The sequence below is a fragment of the Leucoraja erinacea genome, chromosome 15 (genome assembly GCF_028641065.1).
Source record: "Leucoraja erinacea ecotype New England chromosome 15, Leri_hhj_1, whole genome shotgun sequence".
In the NCBI taxonomy this organism is placed as follows: Eukaryota; Metazoa; Chordata; class Chondrichthyes; order Rajiformes; family Rajidae; genus Leucoraja; species Leucoraja erinaceus.
In genome coordinates this window covers 42,104,571-42,126,337 of record NC_073391.1, presented here as the reverse complement: position 1 = coordinate 42,126,337, position 21,767 = coordinate 42,104,571, and the positions used below count along the sequence as shown (strand labels likewise).

General features: G+C 45.9%; 1 protein-coding gene across 3 annotated transcripts in view; it reads right to left on the bottom strand.

Moving 5' to 3' along the window:
• The window catches only part of minpp1b (multiple inositol-polyphosphate phosphatase 1b), a 69,593-nt gene extending 51,615 nt beyond the window's left edge, over positions 1 to 17,978 (bottom strand). For 2 of the 3 annotated variants that reach the window (XM_055647252.1, XM_055647254.1), the window contains exons 1-3: positions 16,512 to 17,978; positions 10,747 to 10,844; positions 9,647 to 9,780 (exon numbers count right to left, since the gene is read on the bottom strand). In XM_055647252.1, coding sequence (XP_055503227.1) covers positions 9,647 to 9,780; positions 10,747 to 10,844; positions 16,512 to 17,280 — 1,001 coding nt within the window. In that variant the 5' untranslated portion in view covers positions 17,281 to 17,978. The remainder of the gene's footprint in view (positions 1 to 9,646; positions 9,781 to 10,746; positions 10,845 to 16,511) is intronic. The other variant, XM_055647253.1, reaches the window with a different exon arrangement.
• Positions 17,979 to 21,767: the final 3,789 nt, after the last annotated feature.

Genomic DNA, 21,767 nt, shown 5'->3' with positions numbered 1-21,767 from the left:
TGGGGAAGTCCAGAACAAGGGGTCACAGTTTAAGGATAAGGGGGAAATCTTTTAGGACCGAGATGAGAAAGGCATTTTTCACACAGAGAGTGGTGAATCTCTGGAATTCTCTGCCACAGAAGGTAGTTGAGGCCAGTTCATTGGCTATATTTAAGAGGGGGTTAGATGTGGCCCTTGTGGCTAAAGGGATCAGGGGGTATGGTGAGAAGGCAGGTACAGGATACTGAGTTGGATGATCAGCCATGATCATATTGAATGGCGGTGCAGGCTCGAAGGGCCGAATGGCCTAATCCTGCACCTAATTTCTATGTTTCTATCTACCTGTGACAATATCGATCTGTGACAGGGGAAAACAATGGGAACCCGGTGCGGCGGGGGGGGGGGGGGGGGGGACAGCCATGTGGGACGGTGGGAGAACAAAGGGGGACCCAGTGTGGGGAGGGAGGCACTCTAGGTTTAAAATCCTCTGCCCAGAGAATAAGCCTACGTTTGTTTGATTGTTCGTTCCAGTTAAAGCGCTGTGCACACGACAGCCAACCAACACTTTCACCTTAATTATAATGTCAAGTTTTCGTGTACCTTGTTGTGTGTTACGACTGTTGGCAATTTCCCCTCTGGGGATGAATAAAGATCTATCATATGGTTTAAGCATGGTGCTTCAAGGATGCATATCCTGTGTCACACTTCTATGCAAGACGTATTTTCTATGCAATGTCGTAGACTGGTATACATCCACGTTACAAATTCCTTTGCTCAACTTGAGCAAACATACACAGGAAGTCACATATCTGATACAAAATGTCTGAATCTTTATTAACCCTATCCCTTTATCAACCCTTCATTACCCTTATTAAATTAATTATTACGAATACAAAGGTTTGCTGAGAGCTGAAATGTGTATAATTTTTTCAAAAATGGAAATGACAAATGGAAATGACCCCTCTATGACATACTGGTCAACCTGAGGAACACCTTCAGCAACGGACTGGTTCCACCAAGAACGCCACAGGAGATCCTTCTTCCCTGTGGCTATCAAACTGTACAACTCCTCCCCCTTTTGTCGTGGGGTAGACGGACTCCCTTCACCCCCCCCGCCCTCGCGCAATCTCATGTTTCATGTATTCGGTGGGCTGAAGGGCCTGTTTCCACTCCATATTTCTAAACTAAACATCATCTGACTTATTGTGAACGACAGCTCATAATACACAAGCACAGTCCTGTCAACAATATAAGATCAAGTGAAATGAGCGGAATTAGGCTGGTCGGCCCATCAACTCAACTTCACCATTCAATCATGGCTGATCTATCTTCCACCTCCTAATGGCTAGTTTTCACGGGGCGACTTGACGCAAGATGTAGCCAGAGTGGAGTGGTCGTGGTCTAGCACGATATCACACGATATAACGGGGGTAGAGTAAAGAGTTCCCACGGTACTCGGCAATTCTGTCATTTGTGCGAGTGACTTGTCCGTCTCCCGATCTTTCCCGTTAATCGTGAATGAACATCGTGGACTGTAGTGTAGTTAATCACGTGGCACAAATGATGTTACTTTGTTGTCACACACTATATTCGTTTTTTTCACCCGAGCTCTTTAATGAGCTGAAGAATAATCTGTGTTTTTTTAGACAAATGTTGTTTGGTGTGATGCACCTTCTCTCAATATGTGCAAGAAGTCGTCTTTTTATATTGTCAAATATGAATAAAGACTGTGTCTCACATTGACCGTGATGATTGTGTTATTTTATGATCTACTGAGAGGTGAAACTTTCAGTCTGAAGAAGGCTCTCGACCTTCCCATTCGCCACCCATTCCTTCTCTCCAGAGATGCTGCCTGTCCCGCTGAGTTGCTCCAAGCAACTGGTGTCTATCTTCAAAGGACTGACCAGGACTGCCTCTCTCTCTCTCTCTCTCTCTCTCTCTCCCCCTCCCTCCCTCCCTCTCACACAGGCATGACTGGAGGAACTCCGCGGGCCAGGCAGCATTTACGGAGGGAAATGGACAGGCGACCCATTCTTCAGCCTGCCTTATGTCTCTCTCCCCCCCCCTCCCCCCAACTCCCACCCACACACACGAATGCTGGAGAAACTCAGCGGGTGCAGTGGGGCCGAAACATTGTCTATTTCCTTCGTTCATAGATGCTGCTGCACCCGCGGAGTTTCTCCCAGCATTCGCGTGTGTGGGTTGGAGTTTGGGGGGGAGAGAGACATAAGGCAGCCTGAAGAATGGGTCGCCTGTCCATTTCCCTCCGTAAATGCTGCCTGGCCCGCGGAGTTCCTCCATTCATGCCTGTGTGAGAGGGAGGGAGGGAGGGAGGGAGAGAGAGAGAGTGGCACACACAAGGTGAATGTGAAATCTCACCTGCCTGTTTCAGTGACAGACACCCACCGCCAGTAAATGAAGACACCCCCATTCTGTCTCCCCCTCCTCTCCCCTCGACTCCCCCACCTTTCCCTCCCAACTCCAGTCCCGTCCCGACCCCCTGGGAAACTGAAGGTTTCCCGCTGTAATTAAAGAGTTCCCACGGTAGACTGTAAAACTGGGACCCTGGTTCTGGACTCCCCCAACATCGGGAACATTCTTCCTCCATCTAGCCTGTACAATCCTGTAGATACGATTAGACAGGTATCTAGTTATTTAATTCAATTAATGATTTCTATCGCCCAGCCTCTCATCTTTCAATCGGGTTCGGCCAGGAAGGAACTGCAGATGCTGGATTAAAACGAAGATAGACACAACATGTAGCTCAGCGGGACAAGCAGCATATCAGAAGGGTCTCGACCCGAAATGTCACCCATTCCTTCTCCCCAAAGATGCTGCCTGCCGTCGAACTCATTCTCTTTAAACCGGCATCTGCTGTTCCTTCCGACACATACACAAGAAATAAGCAACTTTTCGGGCCGAAACGTTGCCTATTTCCTTCGTTCCATAGATGCTGCTGCACCCGCTGAGTTTCTCCAGCATTTGTGTGTGTGGGTGGGAGTTGGGGGGGTGGGGGTGTAGAGAGAGATAAGGCAGCCTGAGGAAAGGCTCGCCTGTCAATTTCCCTCCGTAGATGCTGCCTGGCCCGCGGAGTTCCTCCAGTTAGAAACTGCTTTCAGACAAAAAGAGACACACTGACATTAATGAAATGCTTGTTAGCTAGTTTTATTAGATTTGTATGTAAATGGCTGGATTCACTCTATCCAACTTCCGGGTTCACCGTTCGCAGGAGTTCCCACGGTGACCGCAAGAGTTACTACGGATATCGCACTGGCCACTACGTTCATAAAATGTTGCAATGCTCAACCACAAGTGTACAAGTCACTCTTGGACAAATTCAAACATGTTTGAATTTTCTCCCGAGTACCCAAGTTACACGATTACCTGCCGTTAGCGCCACGGTGGTCCACGAATGCCATACTGTTATCGCACGAGGTTCCCACGATGTTAAACTCTGGTTACCTCTTGCGTCAAGTCGCCCCGTGAAAAGGGGGTTTAACCGCATTCTCTTCCCTTCTCCCCATAACCTCTGACGCCTGTACTAATCAAGAATCTATCTATCTATCTCTGAAATAAATCAACTGGTACACACAGTTCTATCCTACACACTAAGGACAATTTACGGAAGCCAATTAACCCTACAAACCTGCACATCTTTGGACTGTGGGAGGAAACCGGAGCGCCCGGAGAAAACCAACGTGGTCACAGGGAGAACATGCAGACTCCGTACAGACAGCACTTGTAGTCAGGGTTGAAGCCAAGTCTCTGTAGCTGTAAGGCGGCAGCAAATCTATCACGGTGCCACTGTGCTGCACCTTCATAAAGAGGATATGTATTACTTTTCATAGAAACACATACATTCTTTTTCTTAGGAGCAAAACTGTACATTTCACTTCACAAGGTTAGATGGAGACACAAGAAACCAAAGGGGCGCTGCATTCTCTGCACTTGCAGGTAAAGATACTAATCGCAAAGCCGGTTCCGAAGATGGCGCTAAAAATTACCCATGACCTACTACGGCTTTTTCGCCAAGTGGACCATCTATGATCTTTGCAAGGAACTGCAGGACAGGGCTAGATGTTCATTTATATAATGCATCAGTCAATGCTACAAGGTTCACCGATATAAATATGTATGAATGTTGCCTCGGGCAGTTCACAGCTCGGGCCAACAGAGTTAACTGCTCACAGTCACAACATTTAACACCAGAAACAGTCTACAAATAGCATATCAGAATGAAGGCCAAAAAATGGGTAATCACAAAGTAAACCAAACTGTTCAAGACATCATTTGAAAATACTGAACGGTCCTCTCATCAGTTACAGAGTGCGGACCTGACCTATCTATCTCATTGGAAACCTTTAACTATTTTTGTTCACACTTTATTGGACTATATCTTGCACAAAATGTTGTCCCCCTTTATCCTTTATCTGTGCACTGTGGATGGCTTGATTGTATTCATTGATTCTTGATTATTTTCTTTGAGTGGATAGCACACAAGGTCAGGCAGCGTCTCTGGAGAAAAAGGATAGATGACGTTTCGGGTCGGGACCCTTCTTTAGACTGGCAGACCTGATACGTCACCTATCCTTTTTCTCCAGAGATGCTGACTGACCCGTTGGGTTACTCCAGCACTTTGCATCTATCTTTGGTATAAACCAGCATCAGCAGAACCTTCCTATTATAAAATCCTTAAACTAAATTACTTGGAGGAATGGTGGCGCAGTGGTAGAGTTCAGGTGGGAGGAAACCGGAGCTCCCAGAGAAAAACTACACTGGTCGTGGCGAGAATGTACAAACTCCATACAGACAGCACCCGTTGACCCCAGATCTCACAACGCCAGAGATCTGGGTTCAATCCTGTCTACGGGTGCTGTCTGTATGGAGTTTGTACATTCTCCCCACGACCAGTGTAGTTTAGCTCCAGGAGCTCCGGTTTCCGCCCACATACCAAAGACGTACAGGTTTGTAAGCTAATTGGCCTGGCAAAATCATAATTTGTCCCAGGTGGGTGTACAATAGCACTAGTGTGTGGTGATCGCTGGTCGGCACAGACTCGGTAGGCTCAAGAGCCTGATTCCGCACCGTATCTCTACACTAAACTACTGTTGGCAGCAAAGTTTGCCATGTAATGAAGAAATTTAAAGCATATTTACGAGAAGAAAATGTACGGAATCACAGGCACTTACTGTATATGCTTGATATTTGATTAGGATGGCCTGGAATTTGTGATTGTTGAATTCTGGACCAAGCACCTGTTTATTTTTTTCCTCTAATCTTCCAGAACATCTTGATCGATGCTGGCTACAACAGCAGAGCTGAAGCCAGTACGGTGGTAGGATTTTCTACGTTTAAATCCAGTCCCATCCGTGGAGACAAAACAAATTCCAGGCCAGAAGCCACCAGTCCTAGTCAAACCCTGACTTTATCGGCGATCAAAGCACAACAAATAGATAGAGATAAAATGGATGGAGTGGACGTGGAGAGGATGTTTCCACTAGTGGTAGAGTCTAGGACTAGAGGTCAGAGCCTCAGAATTAGGAGATGAGGATAAATTTCTTTAGTCAGAGGGTGGTGAACCTGCGGAATTCTTTGCCACAGAAGGCTGCGGAGGCCAAGTTAGTGGAAATATTTAAGGCAGAGATAGATCAATTCTTGATTAATATGGGTGTCAGAGGTTATGGGGAGAAGGCAGGAGAATGGGGTTAGGAGGATGGGTTGATTTGTAAGTTTATAGATAACAACAACATTGATGGAGCTATGGACAGCGTGAGAGGCTGTCACAGGATACACCGGGCCATAGACCAGTTACAGGTAAGGTGGAGAAATGGTAGATGGAAATTTATCTGAGCAAGTGTGGGATGGTGCACTTTGAGTAGCTCAGCAGGTCAGGCAGCATCTCGGCATTTTAACATCACCTATCCAGGTTCTCCCTTGAGTATAGGGAGGAGGGAGATTCTACTGCAGTTGTACAGGGTCTTGGTGAGACCACACCTGGAGTATTGCGTACAGTTTTGGTCTCCAAATCTGAGGAAGGACATTATTGCCATAGAGGGAGTGCAGAGAAGGTTCGCCAGACTGATTCCTGGGATGTCAGGAATTTCATATGAAGAAAGACAGGATAGACTCGGCTTGTACGCGCTAGAATTTAGGAGATTGAGGGGGGGGATCGTATAGAAACTTACAAAATTCTTAAGGGGTTGGACAGGCTAGGTGCAGGAAGATTGTTCCCGATGTTGGGGAAGTCCAGGACAAGGTTAAGGATAGAGGGGAAATCCTTCAGGACCGAGATGAGAAAAACATTTTTCACACAGAGAGTGGTGAATCTCTGGAACTCTCTGCCACAGAAGGTAGTTGAGGCCAGTTCATTGGCTATATTTAAGAGGGAGTTAAATGTGGCCCTTGTGGCTAAAGGGATCAGGGGGTATGGAGAGAAGGCAGGTACGGGATACTGAATTGGATGATCAGCCATGATCATATTGAATGGCGGTGCAGGCTCGAAGGGCCGAATGGCCTACTCCTGCACCTATTTTCTATGTTTCCTGAGATCCTGCCTGACCTGCCGAACTACACCAGAACTCTTTTTCAAAATGAAACAGCATCTGCAGTTCCTTGTTTTTACATCAGAAGCAGTAGTAGGCTATTAGGCCCCAGAATTCTTCTCCACATTCAGTAAGATAATGACTGAATGTTCTGATTGCGACACTGCATTCCAACGCACTCCAAGTTACCTGGCATCGCTTGAATATCAAAAATGTTTTTAAAGGCTGGAGATTTGTCTGAAATTGGATCTCGACCCGAAACATCACCCATTCCTTCCATCCAGAGATACTGCCTGCCCCACTGAATTACTCCAGCATTTCGTGCCTATCTTCAGTGTAAACCAGCATAGAAACAAAGAAAGATAGGTGCAGGAGTAGGCCATATGGCCCTTCGAGCCAGCACCACCATTCAATATGACCATGGCTGGTCATCTAAAATCAGTACCCCGTTCCTGCTTTTTCCCCATATCCCTTGATTCCTTTAGTCCTAGGAGCTAAATCTAACTCTCACTTGAAAACATCCAGTGAATTGGCCTCCACTGCGTTCTGTGGCAGAGAATTCCACAGATTAACAACTCTCTGGGTGAAAACGTTTTTCCTCATCTCAGTCCTAAATGGCCAACCATTTGTTCTTAAACTGGACTCACCCAACATCTGGAACTTTTTTCCTACATCTCGCCTGTCCAATCCCTTAAGGATTTTATGTTTCTTCCAAGGACTATATGTTGAGTACATAAAGCATTTGTATATTTTGTGGCGGCTCAAAATCCGGTGCTGATTGCCCAACCTCGGCCTCGAGGGCGCCCCCCTTCACGGCTCCCTCCGCCTGTCACTCCACCTGTCCTCCCGCCGGTCCCTCAGCCTGTCCCTCAACCTGTCCCTCCGCCAGCCCCCCAGTCGGCTGACTTCCGCACGCAGTCCGGCCGGGTTGAGTGCCCGCCGGTGCTTTTCATGCCTCGCGTTCTGGGGGGGGGGGGGGGGATCCTGTGGCGGCTCCCAAGGGTCGGGCCGTCCTAACTGTCAAACCCCTCGGCACGGGAATGATTCAGTCCAGAGGCGGCCCTTAACCAGAGGGTTTAAAGGCAAGGGTTTGGGTGCCATCTTTCTCTCGTGGACTTCCCTACAACCAGGAAGAACATAAATAAAGCTGCCTCTCGAAATACCTGACTCCTCTCTTTCGTTTCGGGACCTACGCACCACAATTTCAACAATTAGAGATCATTAATAGTGGAAGCTCTGCAGTATAGTACAGTGCCCTAGTACACCCACGGATTTAATTATTGACTTTGGCCTAGAATTCACAAAAGGGACCTTGAAAACAGACTTTAGGATGGTATCCTTTGGTTTAGGTGTTCAACATTACAAACAAAACAACGCTAAAAAGAGATAGCAAGGTTTCACCCATGTACAGATTTAAATTTACTCCCCATGAAGAACAAAAGCTCGTAAAACAAAGTGTTTTAATTCCATAGACACAAAATGCTGGAGTAACAGCAGGACAGGTGGTATCTCTGGAGAGAAGGAATGGGTGACATTTCGGGTCAAGGCCCTTCTTTCAGACTGAGAGTCAAGGGAGGGTGAGATAGAGAGATAAGGAAGTAAGGCGTGAGAACAAGACATCAAAGGGGTGGAGATAAAGTAAAACGTAGAATAGATCATTGTTAGCTAGGAGAAGGTAACAACAAAGCAAACAGAGATAAAATGTAATCAGGGACAGTCAGACTGGTTGGAGAACTGGGAAGGGGGAGGGATGGAGAGAGAGGGAAAGCAAGGGTTACTTGAAGTTAGAGGTCAATATTCATACTGCCGGGGTGTATGCTACCCAAACGAAGAAGGGCCTTTGGAATTCCCTTTGGAATTCTTTGACATCAAAAGAGCTTCCTCTCCACAGGGTTATGGAAAGGCTGCATATCTGACTAATCATGGTTTCACATCCCCATCTGCTGTCAGGAAACTTGTATAACAAAAGATAATAACATTAGAAGATTAGACACAAAACGCTGGAGTAACTCAACGTGACAGGCAGCATCTTTGGAGAGAAGGAATGGGTGACGTTTTGGGTCGAGGCCCTTCTTCGGAGTGAGAGTCAGGGGAAAGGGAAACTAGGGATATAGAAGGGTACAGAGAGTTTGTAAGGTGAAACAAAGACAGATCAGAGTAGATGATGATGAAGGAAATGTACATTGTTGGTTGAGGGGAAGGTGACAAAGCATACAATCAGTAAAATGAATCAGGAGGACAGTGAAACCAGTCGGAGAACTACGGTGGGACAGGGACGGAGAGAGAGGGAAACCAAGGGTTACTTGAAGTTAGAGAAATCAATATTCATACCGCTGGGTTGTAAGCTGCCCAAGCGAAATATAAGGTGCTGTTCCTCCAATTTGTGTATAGCAGTGGGGGAGGCCCTGGACAGAAAGGTCAGTATGGGGGCAGTTAAAGTGTTTGGCAACCGGGAGATCGCTTAGGTCCAGGTGGACTGAACGGAGGTGTCCAGCGAAATGATCGCGGAGCCTGCGCTTGGTCTCACCTACAGGAACCCACACCTGGAACAGCAGATAATGTCGCTGAGATAATAACATTAGATTTGATGATTTAAAAAGAAAGGTTAAAGCGGAGTGCAAGTTGAGTTTTGTTTGGAAAGGTCCTCTTACAAGGTCTTAGAAGAAGTTCTATGCATTTGGCCTTCATTTTGCCTCCCGTTTTTCTAAGTATGCAGCCACATTGCTGACACTGAGACCACAGACTATTGTTTCTCTTTCAGCCTGGTGATACATCCGATTTCGCTGTAGAAAGAAAGTGCTGCAGATGCTGGTTTATGAAAAAATGTCACAAAGTGCTGGTATAACTAAGCAGGTCAGGCAGCATCTTCAGATAACATGGATAGGTGACATTTTGGATTGGGACTTTCCCCCCCCCCCCAGCGCTCTGGTTACCCTTGGGATTAAGTGCACTATAATTTGGAGGATAAACAATGTACAAAGTTTAATCGTGGCATCCAATTTGAAAACATAAAGTATTTTCCTGTGCTTATTAACTATAATGTATCTGCACAAGAATCATGGCTTGATTACACTGACACACAGTTAATCCAGTGTTGTGACACGTTTCAAAGGTATCATCATTACCTCTCATTCTCTTCGATGGTCTGGTCCATATATTGGAATATGTTCTGGAATAGCTTGTGGCTAGAGAGACCATTTATTTTATATCCATAGCTTCTCTTCCAGTACTGCTTTAGGTCACCCAAGTATTCCAGTACCTGATAACCAAACAGATAATCGGAACAGTCAGTCTATTGGTTTTCTAGATTTTCCAATTGAAGCATTACTCATGCAAAGCAAGCAAAAACATTAAATGCGAATGAACAGATGTAACAGATGGTGTTCTAGACAACAAAGCAATATTTCCTCTTGTGATATGCCAGATGCCCGATTTACCCCTTGGAGAGCGATAATTGATTTTAAATGAGTGTACTGTTTAGACATTTTTTGGTATCGATGACGAGAATAATTTTTTTGCTCTCACTGCATTACAAACATAAGATCATTAGACATGGGAGCAGAATTTGTCCATTCGGCCCATCGAGTCTGCTTCGCCATTTAATCATGGCTGATTCATTTTTTTCTTTTAACCCCATTCTCCTGCCTTCTCCCTGTAATCTTTGACGCCCTTACTAATCACAAACCTATCAATCCCTAAAAAATACCCAATGACTTGGTCACCTCTGGCGTCTGTGACAATTAATTCCACAGATTCACCATCCTCTGGCTAAAGAAATTCCTCCTCATCTCCATTATAAAGATATGCCATTTAATTCTGAGGCTGTGCCCTCCGTTCCTGGAGTCTCCCACTGCTGAAAATACTAGTGCACCCGTTTATTCTCCAGCTACGGCCTCTGGCCCTAGATTCTCCCACTATCCTCTCCACATCCACTCTATCCAAGCCTTGCACTGAGCCATTTTTTGCAGTGGCCATTTTGATCAATAACTGGTGTACAAGTGTATTATATTTAGATGATTCACCAGGCCGAGATGTGGCAGCATTTGCTGAATTAGATTAGTTTAGAGATACAACCTGGAAACAGGCCCTTCTGCCCACCGACTCCACGCCGACCAACGATCACCCGTACACTAGTTCAATGTTATTCCAGTTTCGCTGAGTTACTCCAGCATTTTGAGTCTATCTTTAATTGTTAAGAGTTTATTTGCAATGAATTCATTTTTACCTCTGCATCTTTCTTATCGAAAAGATCACACCAGGGAGAAACGATGCCTTTAAGGATGAATTCGTAAGTGCAGAGATAAAATGTTGCTTCCACCACATCTGCAATACAAAAATAAAAACAACATGACCATCCAGGTTTGCTAATTAGAGTATAGACAACTTCTCTGTTGATCTGTGGGTCAATGTTGGGAGGACACAATGAGTTTACAAAAGGATATGGGCAGGTTATAATGAAGGGGAAACAGATAAAGTATAATATCGACCGATCTCAGTTAATGATTAAGAGTCAAGATTGTTTAATAGTCATATATACTGGCAACAGAATAATGAAATTCTTACGCGCTGCAGGACCATTAACGCAATAACACGCAGGTGAATATATAACAATCAATAATACAATAAATTATTAACAGTCAAAAGGACACAAAGTGCTGCAGTAACTCAACGGGTCAGGTCGCATCCCTGGAGAACATGGACATGTGGCATTTTGGGTCGAGACCTTTCTTCAGTCTTGACCCAAAGCGTCAGCTGCCCATGACCCGCTGAGTTACTCCAGCACTTGGTATCATTTTGTGTATTAACCAGCATCTGCAGTTCTTTGTTTCAACTATTTAATTCAGGTGTGCAGAGGGACTCTGATAGACTAGTCCAATAAAGTGCAGAAAATAAACATTCAGGTAGAGCAAGCAATTAGGAAAGCAAATGGTACATTGCCCATTACTGCAAAGGGCTAGGAGAACAAAACTCTTGCTGCAATTCGTCGGGACTTAATTCACACCTGGATATGTGCAGGAAGGAACTGCAGATGCTGATTTACACTGAATATAGACACAAGTAACTCAGCATCTCTGGAGCATCTCTGGAGAAAAGGAATAGGTGATGTTTCGGGTCGAGACCCTTCTTCAGACTACTTCAGTCCAAAGAAGTAACGTCTCGATGCGAAACGTTACTTATTCCTTTTCTCCAGAGATGCTGCCTGACCTGCTGAGTTACTCCTGGACATGTACAGTTTAAACTCCATAAACAGCTCTGTAAATCTATTATAAATTCATAATCAGAATGTATAGCTCAGTGTGATCAAATGTGTTGCCTTCACATTAGTGACACTTCAGTGACTCACTCTGCCTCCCTTCCTCTCTCTCTTTCTCCCTCTCCCCCCCTCTCCCACAATAATCTATCATGTTGCACCAGCAAACAAAGTAAGAACACCACCTTGTGGTTCACCCAGCACATGGCAGAACATCTGCCGAATGGACACAAGGAGCTTGGAATTTTCATCACTGTGCGTAGTGCATCACCAACGGGTGGCGCCCATAATGACCGCCTCGCAAGCACTCTGTCTTGTTCCTTCTCTGTTTTCATTATTTTGAATATGTCTTGAATGTTTGTTTTAATGTCCCTTGTTATGCTTTATGTAGGGGGTGCGGGGGTGGGAGATATCGGGGGAAACCTTTTTCAGTCACTTACCTCGACGGAGATGTGATTTTTCTCCATGTCGCATCTCCGCCCCCTTTGCGGCCTACAATGTGGAGTGCTGCGGCCTTTCCTGGAGACCGGCCCAGAGCTTCAAGCCGCGGTTGCGGCGCGGACTTACCATCGCGGAGCCTGGGATCCTTTGCTGAGGATCGCCAGCATTACAGCTCCGACCGCGGGGCCTGGGGTCTTTAACACCGTGAAGCAGCGGTCTCCGGTAAGAAGCGGCCGACTCGGGAGCTCCATGCCGCGGAGTGTTCCGATCTGTCCCTACGCTGTTTCGATCATTCCGACGAGAGCGGACTGTCAGCAACGGCCCCATTCAAAGGAGAAAGATGACTGAACTTGATTGCCTTCTGTCACAGTGAGAAATGTTGATTCCACTGTGGTGGATGTTTATGTTAAACTGTATTTTATGTGCTGTGTGTATTTTTGCTTTTTACTTAGTATGGCTGTATGGTAACTCGAATTTCACTGTATCTTAATTGGTACATATGATAATTAAATTGAATCTTGAATCTTTTTGCATGCAACCTTAATTGCACAATGATTAGACTCTGGGGAGACGCTCACTGATTAAAACATTAGCCCATATATTCCTTGTCAACGATTTGATTCGAATTATGAGCAGATTTCAAAGGAAGGACAAGGAGGGTATTAGTCCGCAACCTCAACTCAGTAACATCCTCCACTGAGACTGAAAGAAGATGGGGCCCGTGTAGGAGCAAAAGGCCACATGAAGTTGCCGTTCAAAGTAACAGGCGACTTATTAAAAGCCAAAGCCTACCTGCCAAGTTTCGACTTTGGTACATACCGATTTTATATTCTCAGTTGGCTAGATTACACAGATAGATATTAAAAAATTGGAGTCCCTCAGCAGATCAGGCAGCATCTCTGGAGAAAAATAATAGGTGATGTTTCAGGTTGAGACCCTACTTCAGACCTCAACCCGAGCCGAAACATCACCTATTCCTTTTCTCCAGAGATGCTGCCTGACCCACTCCAGCGTTTTGTGTCTATCTACGGTGTACACCAGCATCTGCAGTTACTACCGACACAAGGATTACACAAGAACTTGATTAACAATAAAATGAGGTCTTGATCACAGAATAAAATGATTATCCACAACTTTAACGGAGTTGACAGTAGATCCAATTTTCTGTTACAACAATGGGTACACTCCAGAACATAATCAATGAAGTTCCTGAAATGTGGCCGTTGTTATTGCTGCATTTCATGCCTCTACTTTTAGACTTTGTCTGCGGTTCCCTGTCATCACATGAGCACAATACATGTTCCCGTTTACTAGTTATCAGCCCTCACTGTTCTTTCCCCTACAACAGCCAGAATGAAGGAAAGTATCTGCCGGAACCAAGAGGCATCAATTTAATGTGAAGGAGGAAAGATATTATAGAAATCTGAGGGGTAACTTTTTTAACAAGGGTGTTGGGTGTATGGAAAAAGCTGGAGGTTGTCGAGGCAGGGACTATCGCTACGTCTAAGAAGCATTTAGACAGGTACATGGATAGGACAGGTTTAAAGGGATATGGGCCAAATGCAGACGTGGGACTAGTGTAGCTGGGACATGTTAGTCGGTGTGGCAAGTTGATCCGATGGGCCTGTTTCCCCACTGTATCACTCTATGACGACAAGGAAGTGGGCGTGAATCTACAGACTCATAATGGTAGAGAACTTGGCCATTTTATCTCGACTGCTATATGACTTTACTGTACAAACCCAGCATTGCATTATGGCTCTGGGAAAGTGCAGTACACTCGTCACAGCTGACCATTACTTGTTGCATGGTCACCATTCGGATGCTCGTACTACAGGGCAAATCTTGGCTTCTAAAATGGAGCAGGAATGAAACAATAGTCACTCCCAAATTTAATCAGATTTTTAAAAAACTCCCAAAGTACTGGAGTACAAAAAAGGGCACAGAGTGCTGGAGTAATTCAGTGGGTCAGGCAGCATCTCAGGAGAAAATGGATAGATGATGTATCAGGTTAGGAGCCTCCTTCAGACTGATTGTGGGGGTTGGGGGTAGGGGAAAAAACTGTGTGGAGGGACAAAACGAAGTGTTGCAGGTAATAGGTGTCGGACACAAAAAACTGGAGTAACATAGCGGGTCAGACAATCACAGGCGAGGGGGGGGGGGGGGAGGGGGGGGTTAAGAGGCAGATGGTTGGACATAGTTCCTAAGTTATAGGAGCAGAATTAGGCCATTCGGCCCATCAAGTCTACTCTGCCATTCCATCATGGCTTCTTCTTCTTCTTTCGTGTAGCGTGCACAGGCTAAAGTTGTTGGACCACATGTTCTATTTGATCTTCCGTTTGTGCACGTCGAGTTGATTGCATTCGTCGAAACAGGGTGGACCACGTGAAGGTTGCAATCTTCCACCCCCCATCATGGCTGATCTATCTTTCCCTCTCAAGCATTCTCCCCATCACCCCTGACACCCGTACCAATCAAGAATCTATCAATCTAAGCCATAAAAATACCCAATGTCTTGGCCTCCACAGCCTTCTGTGGCAATTAATTCAACAGATTCACCACCTTCTGACTTAAGAAATTCCTCCTCATCTCCTTTCTAAAGGTACATCCTTTTATTCTGAGGCTATGGCCTCAGCCTGGTCCTGGACTCTCCCACTAGTGGAAACATCCTCTCCACATCCATTCTATCCAAGCCTTTCACTATTCGGTAAGTTTCAATGAGGTTCCCCTTCATCCTTCTAAACTCCAGTGAGTACAGGCCCAGTGCCGTGAAACACTCAGTACATTTAACAATTAAACACTCTTGACTCTCGATATACTGTACCAACCTGCAGCAAATACTCTCCTGATCTAAATAATTCTGGGTGACACAGTGGCACAGCGGTAGAGTTGCTGCCTGACAGCACCAGAACCCCGGGTCCCGGGTTCGATCTTGACTACGGGTGCATGTCTGTACGGAGTTTGTATGTTCTCCCTGTGACCTGCGTGGGTTTTCTCCGAGATCTTCGGTTTCCTCCCACACTCCAAAGACATACAGGTTTGTAGGTTAAGTGGCTTGGTACAAATGTAAATAGTCCTTAGTGTGTGTAGATAGTGTTAATGTGCGGGGATCGCTAGTCGGTGCGAAATTGGTGGGCCAAAGGGCCTGTTTCCATGCTGAACCACAAACATTTCTCTGATGCTAAACATAGTTAAAGTTGGATTCGTCTTCAAACTTAATTCTTTCACCGATTATAAGTTTGTAAATCTGTGATAAATGACTTTTAGTCACTGCTTCATGATTTACCTCGTATTCATTTCAACCTTGAAAATGTCTTGCAACCTGATCGTTTGATTAAAATCGTGTTCTCCAAACATGCGACCGATGGGACAAAATACAGATTAATTTCACCGATTAATTTCCACTGGATAGCTGCCAACTTCAGATGGCTGAAACATGATTAAGAGTTTTTACAAGGGTTGATACATGAAAGGACATGCTATGACCCTAATAAACAAAGAGACCTCAGAAGCTGAGAACTGCAAGAGGTCATCTCAACTGTTAACATTTTTTCGTGATATTAATCAACTGACGATGAACGCCTGCACACACACTAGGGACAATTTACAATTTTACCAAGCCAATTAACCTAAAAAACCTGTATGTCTTTGGAGTGTGGGGGGGAAACTGGAGCTCCCAGAGAAAACCCATGCAGGTCTCGGGTAGAACGTATGCCGTAAAAGTGAACACAATGTATAGACAAAGACCCATCTATAGTCAGACCACACGATCATTCTCAAGTCCAACCAGAATCAAGGGGGAATGAGAAGGGGAGGGGGGGGGGGGGTGAGAAGGGGGGGGGGGGGGGGGGATGAATGGAGAAGGGGAGGGGGGAGATGGGGGGAATGAGAAGGGGAATGGGGAGGGGGGGAAATGAGAAGGGGGGGGGGTGGGGGGGAAATGAGAAGGGGGGGGTGAATGAGAGAAGGGGGGGATTGGGAAGGAACAAGGTAATGATTTTGGATGATCAGCCATGATCATATTGAGTGGCGGTGGGGGCCTAATGGTCAACTCCTGCACCCATTTTCCATGAGAAAGAAGGGGGAGGAAGTGGGAAAGGGGGAGGAGTGAGTTACTTGTAGGTGAGTGACCGAGAATTGAACATGTATGATGAGGGTTACACAAAAAAGCTGGAGAAACTCAGCGGGTGCAGCAGCATCTATGGAGCGAAGGAAATAGGCAACGTTTCGGGCCGAAACCCTTCTTCAGACCGTAAAGGGAGAGTTATTTTTAGTGTATGTATGATGAGGGTACTCACCAACGCTGATGGCGTCCGGTGACACTCCAAGCTTCTTCGCCATCTTGCCGACCACTCGGCCCATCTCGGGGCCTTGCTTGAACTTGTCCACCTGGTACAGGGCGGTGTCGTTGTTTTCCACCTGCCGGATGAACTTCTGGCAGGTGTCGTAGAAGCGCAGGAGGCCGTCATCGACCTGCCAGCGGCCCCCTGGGCCTGGGCCCGAGGCTCCGTCCAGGCCTCGGATGAAGGAGAGGGTGCTGTTGACGCAGCGGTGCTTGGAGCTGGTGAAGAACTGGAGGCGCTCCGTCTCACGGCTCCGGAGCCGCAGGAGTCGCGGGAAACCGGCGGACAGCCGCTCGGCCAGCGCCGCCATCTCGGAGGCGCCCAGGTGGTGGAGGCGGCCGTCCATCCGCCCGTCGTACCACATGCGCCAGGCGGCCAGGTCCCGCACCAGCCCCAGGCCGGTGTCCGCCCGCTCCTTCACCAGCCGGTGCGCCTCGGCCATGCGGGGCACGTTCCTGCTGGTGGGGTAGCGGGTGCCGTGGCGGATCAGGCCGCTGAGGTGAAGTTGGACGCAGCGGGCCGGCGGTCGCCATGGTGACGGGCCGTCCTCGCCGCCACCTTCCACAGCCCGGTATCTCGACTTGGTGCCGTAATGCTCGGCCCAGGGAGAACCTCCGCCACGACCGTCGGTGGAGGTGGAGCACAGCCGGAGACAAGCACAGAGGATCAGCAGCGGACGCCGGCCGAGCCCGCGGCTTGCGGCCTTGCCCCAGACAGTCGACATGGGATCACTTCCCCTGCTGCTGCCGCCGCCGCCGCCGCCACCTCCTCGTCTCCTTCTCCCCGCTGGATGCCGCGGCGGCTTCAAGCTTCGGCTTACAAGTACTTGCACAAGGGAGGGGGTTTACCTTAGCGATAAACCCGGTGTAGCTGTGAAAAGGAGGGAGGGGAGGGGTGGGTGGTTGTGCAGCGGTGTTGAATTATAGTTGGTACAGGGAGAGTACTCCGGTTACTGATTTACACTGAGAACTGCAAACACTAGTCGTTTGAGATTTATGCTCTGAAAAAAAAACCCCACATACAAAAGGCTGGAGTCGCTCAACAGGTCCGGTAGCATCACTGCAGAACAGGACAGGCGGCGTTTGAGGCCAGATACTGAGTTGCTCCATCAATGGTACTTTTTTGGCCACATACAAGTACAGTGAATTTTTTTTTTGCATCCATCCACATCAGTGAGATCTTGCTCATAGGTTCATGAATTACACGGATTAATAAACCAGTGATCAAAATTTCAATAAATAAACATAAGCACGTAAATTATACGAACAGAATTAGGCATTTTGGCTTATCAAGTCTGCTCCGTCATTCATTGATGTTTGCTCCATATTTCCCTCCGAACCCTATTTCCCTGCCTTCTTTATTTGCATACAGTTCCATAAGATCTTACTCATGTTCCCGTTATAGGGTGATTTCACCAAATGTCAAATGAGCGTAGATCCCCCCTCATGTGACCGAAAATTTTAACTGGAGGACATATCTCAGTTTGGTACATGTTAGTGAATGGGGAAACACGCACTTTCCCACCCGTTAAAAACATCGAAAACGGCCGTTTTTGAGCTGAAATTTTCTGTGCTAGTCGGGGTGACCATGAAGCACAGCGACCTAAATTTTCAGGCAAAAAAAAAGATAGAAAATAAGGTAATTACAAGAGGGAACTGAAGGTAGAAAACAGCGGAAGTGAACAGCTGACATTTGCCGTGGTGATTTACAGGTCCAAAATATCGGGAATTATCGCGTTTGCTCGCTGAATTTCATCAAAAGTAAGGAATTATTAACTTACTTTTGATGAAATTCAGCGAGCAAACGCGATAATTCCCGATATTTTGGATCTAAATTTCCACGGCAAATGGCTGCTGTTCACTTCCGCTGTTTTCTACCTTCAGTTCCGTCTTGTAATTACCTTACTTTCTATCTTTTTTTTTGCCTGAAAATTTAGGTCGCTGTGCTTCACGGTCACCCCGACTAGCACAGAAAATTTCAGCTTAAAAATCGGCCGTTTCCGATGTTTTTAACGGGTGGCAAAGTGCGCGTTTCCCCATTCACTAACATGTACCGAACTGAGATATGTCCTCCAGTTAAAATTTTCGGTCACGTGAGGGGGGGATCTACGCTCATTTGACCTTTGGTTAAATCACCCTATAGGAGGAGAATTAGGCCACTTGACCCATCAAGTCTAATCTGCCATTCAACCAAGGCTGAATTTTTCAGTCTTTCCCTCTCAACCCCATTCGCCTACTTTCTCCCCTTAACCCCTTTAAAAATATCCGTTGACTTGGCCTCCACAGATTCACCCCTCTCTGACTAAAGAAATTCCTCTATACATATTATACATAAGTACAATCATACTTAAGGAAAAGGTGTAAGAATATAGATTATGCTGATGCAGTACACACGAGTACACTCTAGCACTACAGGCAATGTTTTTGTTTTTTGCACTATATTGTTTTTTTATTTATTAAACTTGTTTTTTTATTATGTATAATACTGGGTATTATGTTTACATACACGTTGTGCCGCTGCAAGTAAGAATTTGATTGTTCCTTTTCAGGACTTATGACAATAAAACACACTTGACTGTCTATTTTTGGTAAACCGACATCTGTGGTTCTTTGTGTCTAAGATTTATGATAGTGTGGTGTTTTGGTAGGTGTTTTAGTGGTTTGTGGGTTTGTAAATACTACGTAATAATTGTAGTAAACCTCATTTTGTAAAGGTAAAGGGCAGTGAGATGGGCAGATGTACCTTGTGTGGCATGGGAACTGTTGGTAGGGAATGAAATTCAGTCCTTTGCGAGGGGTGACATAGAATCAGAAGATGTAGAGTTATTGTGGATAGAACTGAGAAATTGTACGGGCAAAAATACACAAATGGGAAATACGCCACTGTGCTGCCCTAATGAGTAAAATGTGGTTCATCTGCAACTTCATGGCTTTGTTGGAGGCTAGATTAGATCTTTTATAGTTAAAACTCTGATACTATGATATTGAGTGTTCAGAAATACTGATTGTACTGCGTCTGGTTCACTCATTAGTCCTGAATGCAAGATCATCATAAGTGATAGTAGTAGTAGAATTGGGCCATTTGGCCCATCAAGTCTACTCCGCCATTCAATCATGGCTGATCTATTTCTCCCTCCTAACGCCGTTCTCCTGCCTTCTCCCCGTAATCTCTGACACCCGCACTAATCAAGAATCTATCTATCTATGTCTGCCTTAAATATATGCACTGACTTTTCATCCACAGCCTTCTGTGGCAAATAATTCCACAGATTCACCACCAAGTAGGGTGCGCATCAGAAGTGAGAGTCTGGAGTGTGGCTGCAGCCTTGCTTTGATCCAGAATGTGGAATAAAAAGCAAGAAAAGCTGGAAATATTAAATAGATCAGGTATCTGCAGGAAGAGACAGATGTGGTCTGACAAGCTGAGTACTTCCAGCATTTTCCATCTTTATTTCAGATTTCCACAATCGTCTTATTAGAAATGAGGTTTAGATTGTGGCTGGAACAGGAGTCCAGAATGCTCATTGAACTCAACAGGTTCACTGTAAATAGACACAAAAAGCTGAAATAACTCAATGGGTCAGGCAGCATCTCTGGAGAAAAGCAACAGGTGATGTTTCGGTTTGAGACCCTTCTTCAGACTCGCTGTAAAATTTATTTTATTATACATAAACACACGTTATACTACTGTAATGTGTTTTAAGGTCAGGAAGTTTAGAAATACTTGACTATGTTTGAATCTACAGACTGAGCTGCACAGGAATACTTAGGGTTACAATATTACCTCTGGACAGTGTTGCAGTGCTAATTTTGTAGGTGCCGGAGTTGGCAAACAGGAGCATCATTTCAGGTTTTTCTGCGGGGGGCAAGCTGGTCTCCCAAGAGGGTCAAACAATATTATAGCCTATCACTACATCCCAGTGTATAACTAGTACAATAAAACATATAATACTTAATTTAATAATATGACAAAATATGGCACTGTTGCACTCACTAATTATGATGAAATATTATTATGAAGCAAGTAAAGAAAAAGACGGAGATGATGTGCAAAGAGGAAAATAAAGAGTTCAAAATTATGTTACAGCTACAGAGATGGTGCAGTGCTTCAGCTTTCTCAGAAGACTTGGACAGATTGGCATGTCTTCAATGACTCTTACCGATTTCTTCAAATGCACTCTAGAAGCATCTTACCAGGATGCGTCAATATATTTGGTTTGGCAGCTGCTGAGTCCAAGACTCAAGAAGGTAATCCCTCACTTCCTTATATAGGGAGATTATGGATGGGCAACAGTCAGTAATGCCCACACTCCATTTATGAATATAGTGAAACAAATCCCCATCGTTTCCATCTGTGGCAGACGCCTACCGGCGGGCTGCTGCAGCCGGAGCCAGCGCCACAGAGGGATCCAGAGAGGACCCGGCAGCGATAGTGACGAGGTTGGTGCAGGTCGATGATGACACCGACCGATGGACGAGGACGGACATGTGGAAGTGAGGACACCGCTGCCGAGGGGAGGAACAATGGAGGACCTGGCGTGGGGGTCCGTCATGAGGGAGGGGGAAGCACAATGGAGGACTCGGCGTGGGGGGGGGGGGGGGGGGGGGGGGGGGGGGGGAACCTGGCGCTGATACTCTGTTACTTTGTCAGAGCCCTTTATTGGCGACTATTTACATACCTTGGGTATGCAAGCAAAGAATTTCACTGTGACTTGCCACATGTGACAATAAAGTACCTTCACTCAACTGTTTATCATAACAAAAGCTAGTGAATGCAAAACGGAACCAAGTTGATATTTTAAATTACATGCAAATATCAACTAATCATCACTATTCTTACTCTTGGCGTCTGTCTTTCACGCAAATTTGCTTGTTCTGATTTTAGATGTTTCAGAGGTACAGCATGGAAACAGGCCCTCCGACCCACTGAGTCTACAATGACCAGCGATCATCCTGTACCCTATCCAACACACTAGGGACAACTTTACAACTTACCGAAGCCAATTAACCTACAAACCCATAAGTCTTTGTAGGGTGGGTTGGAAACCAGAGCACCCAGAGAAAACCCACGCGGTCACAGGGAGAACATACAAACTCCGTACAGTCTGTACCCATGGTTAGGATTGGACCCGTGTCTTTCGTGCTGTAAGGTGCTGTAAGGCAGCAACTCTACCACTGTGCCACCCCTTCTGCTCACATGTGCTGTAGCAAT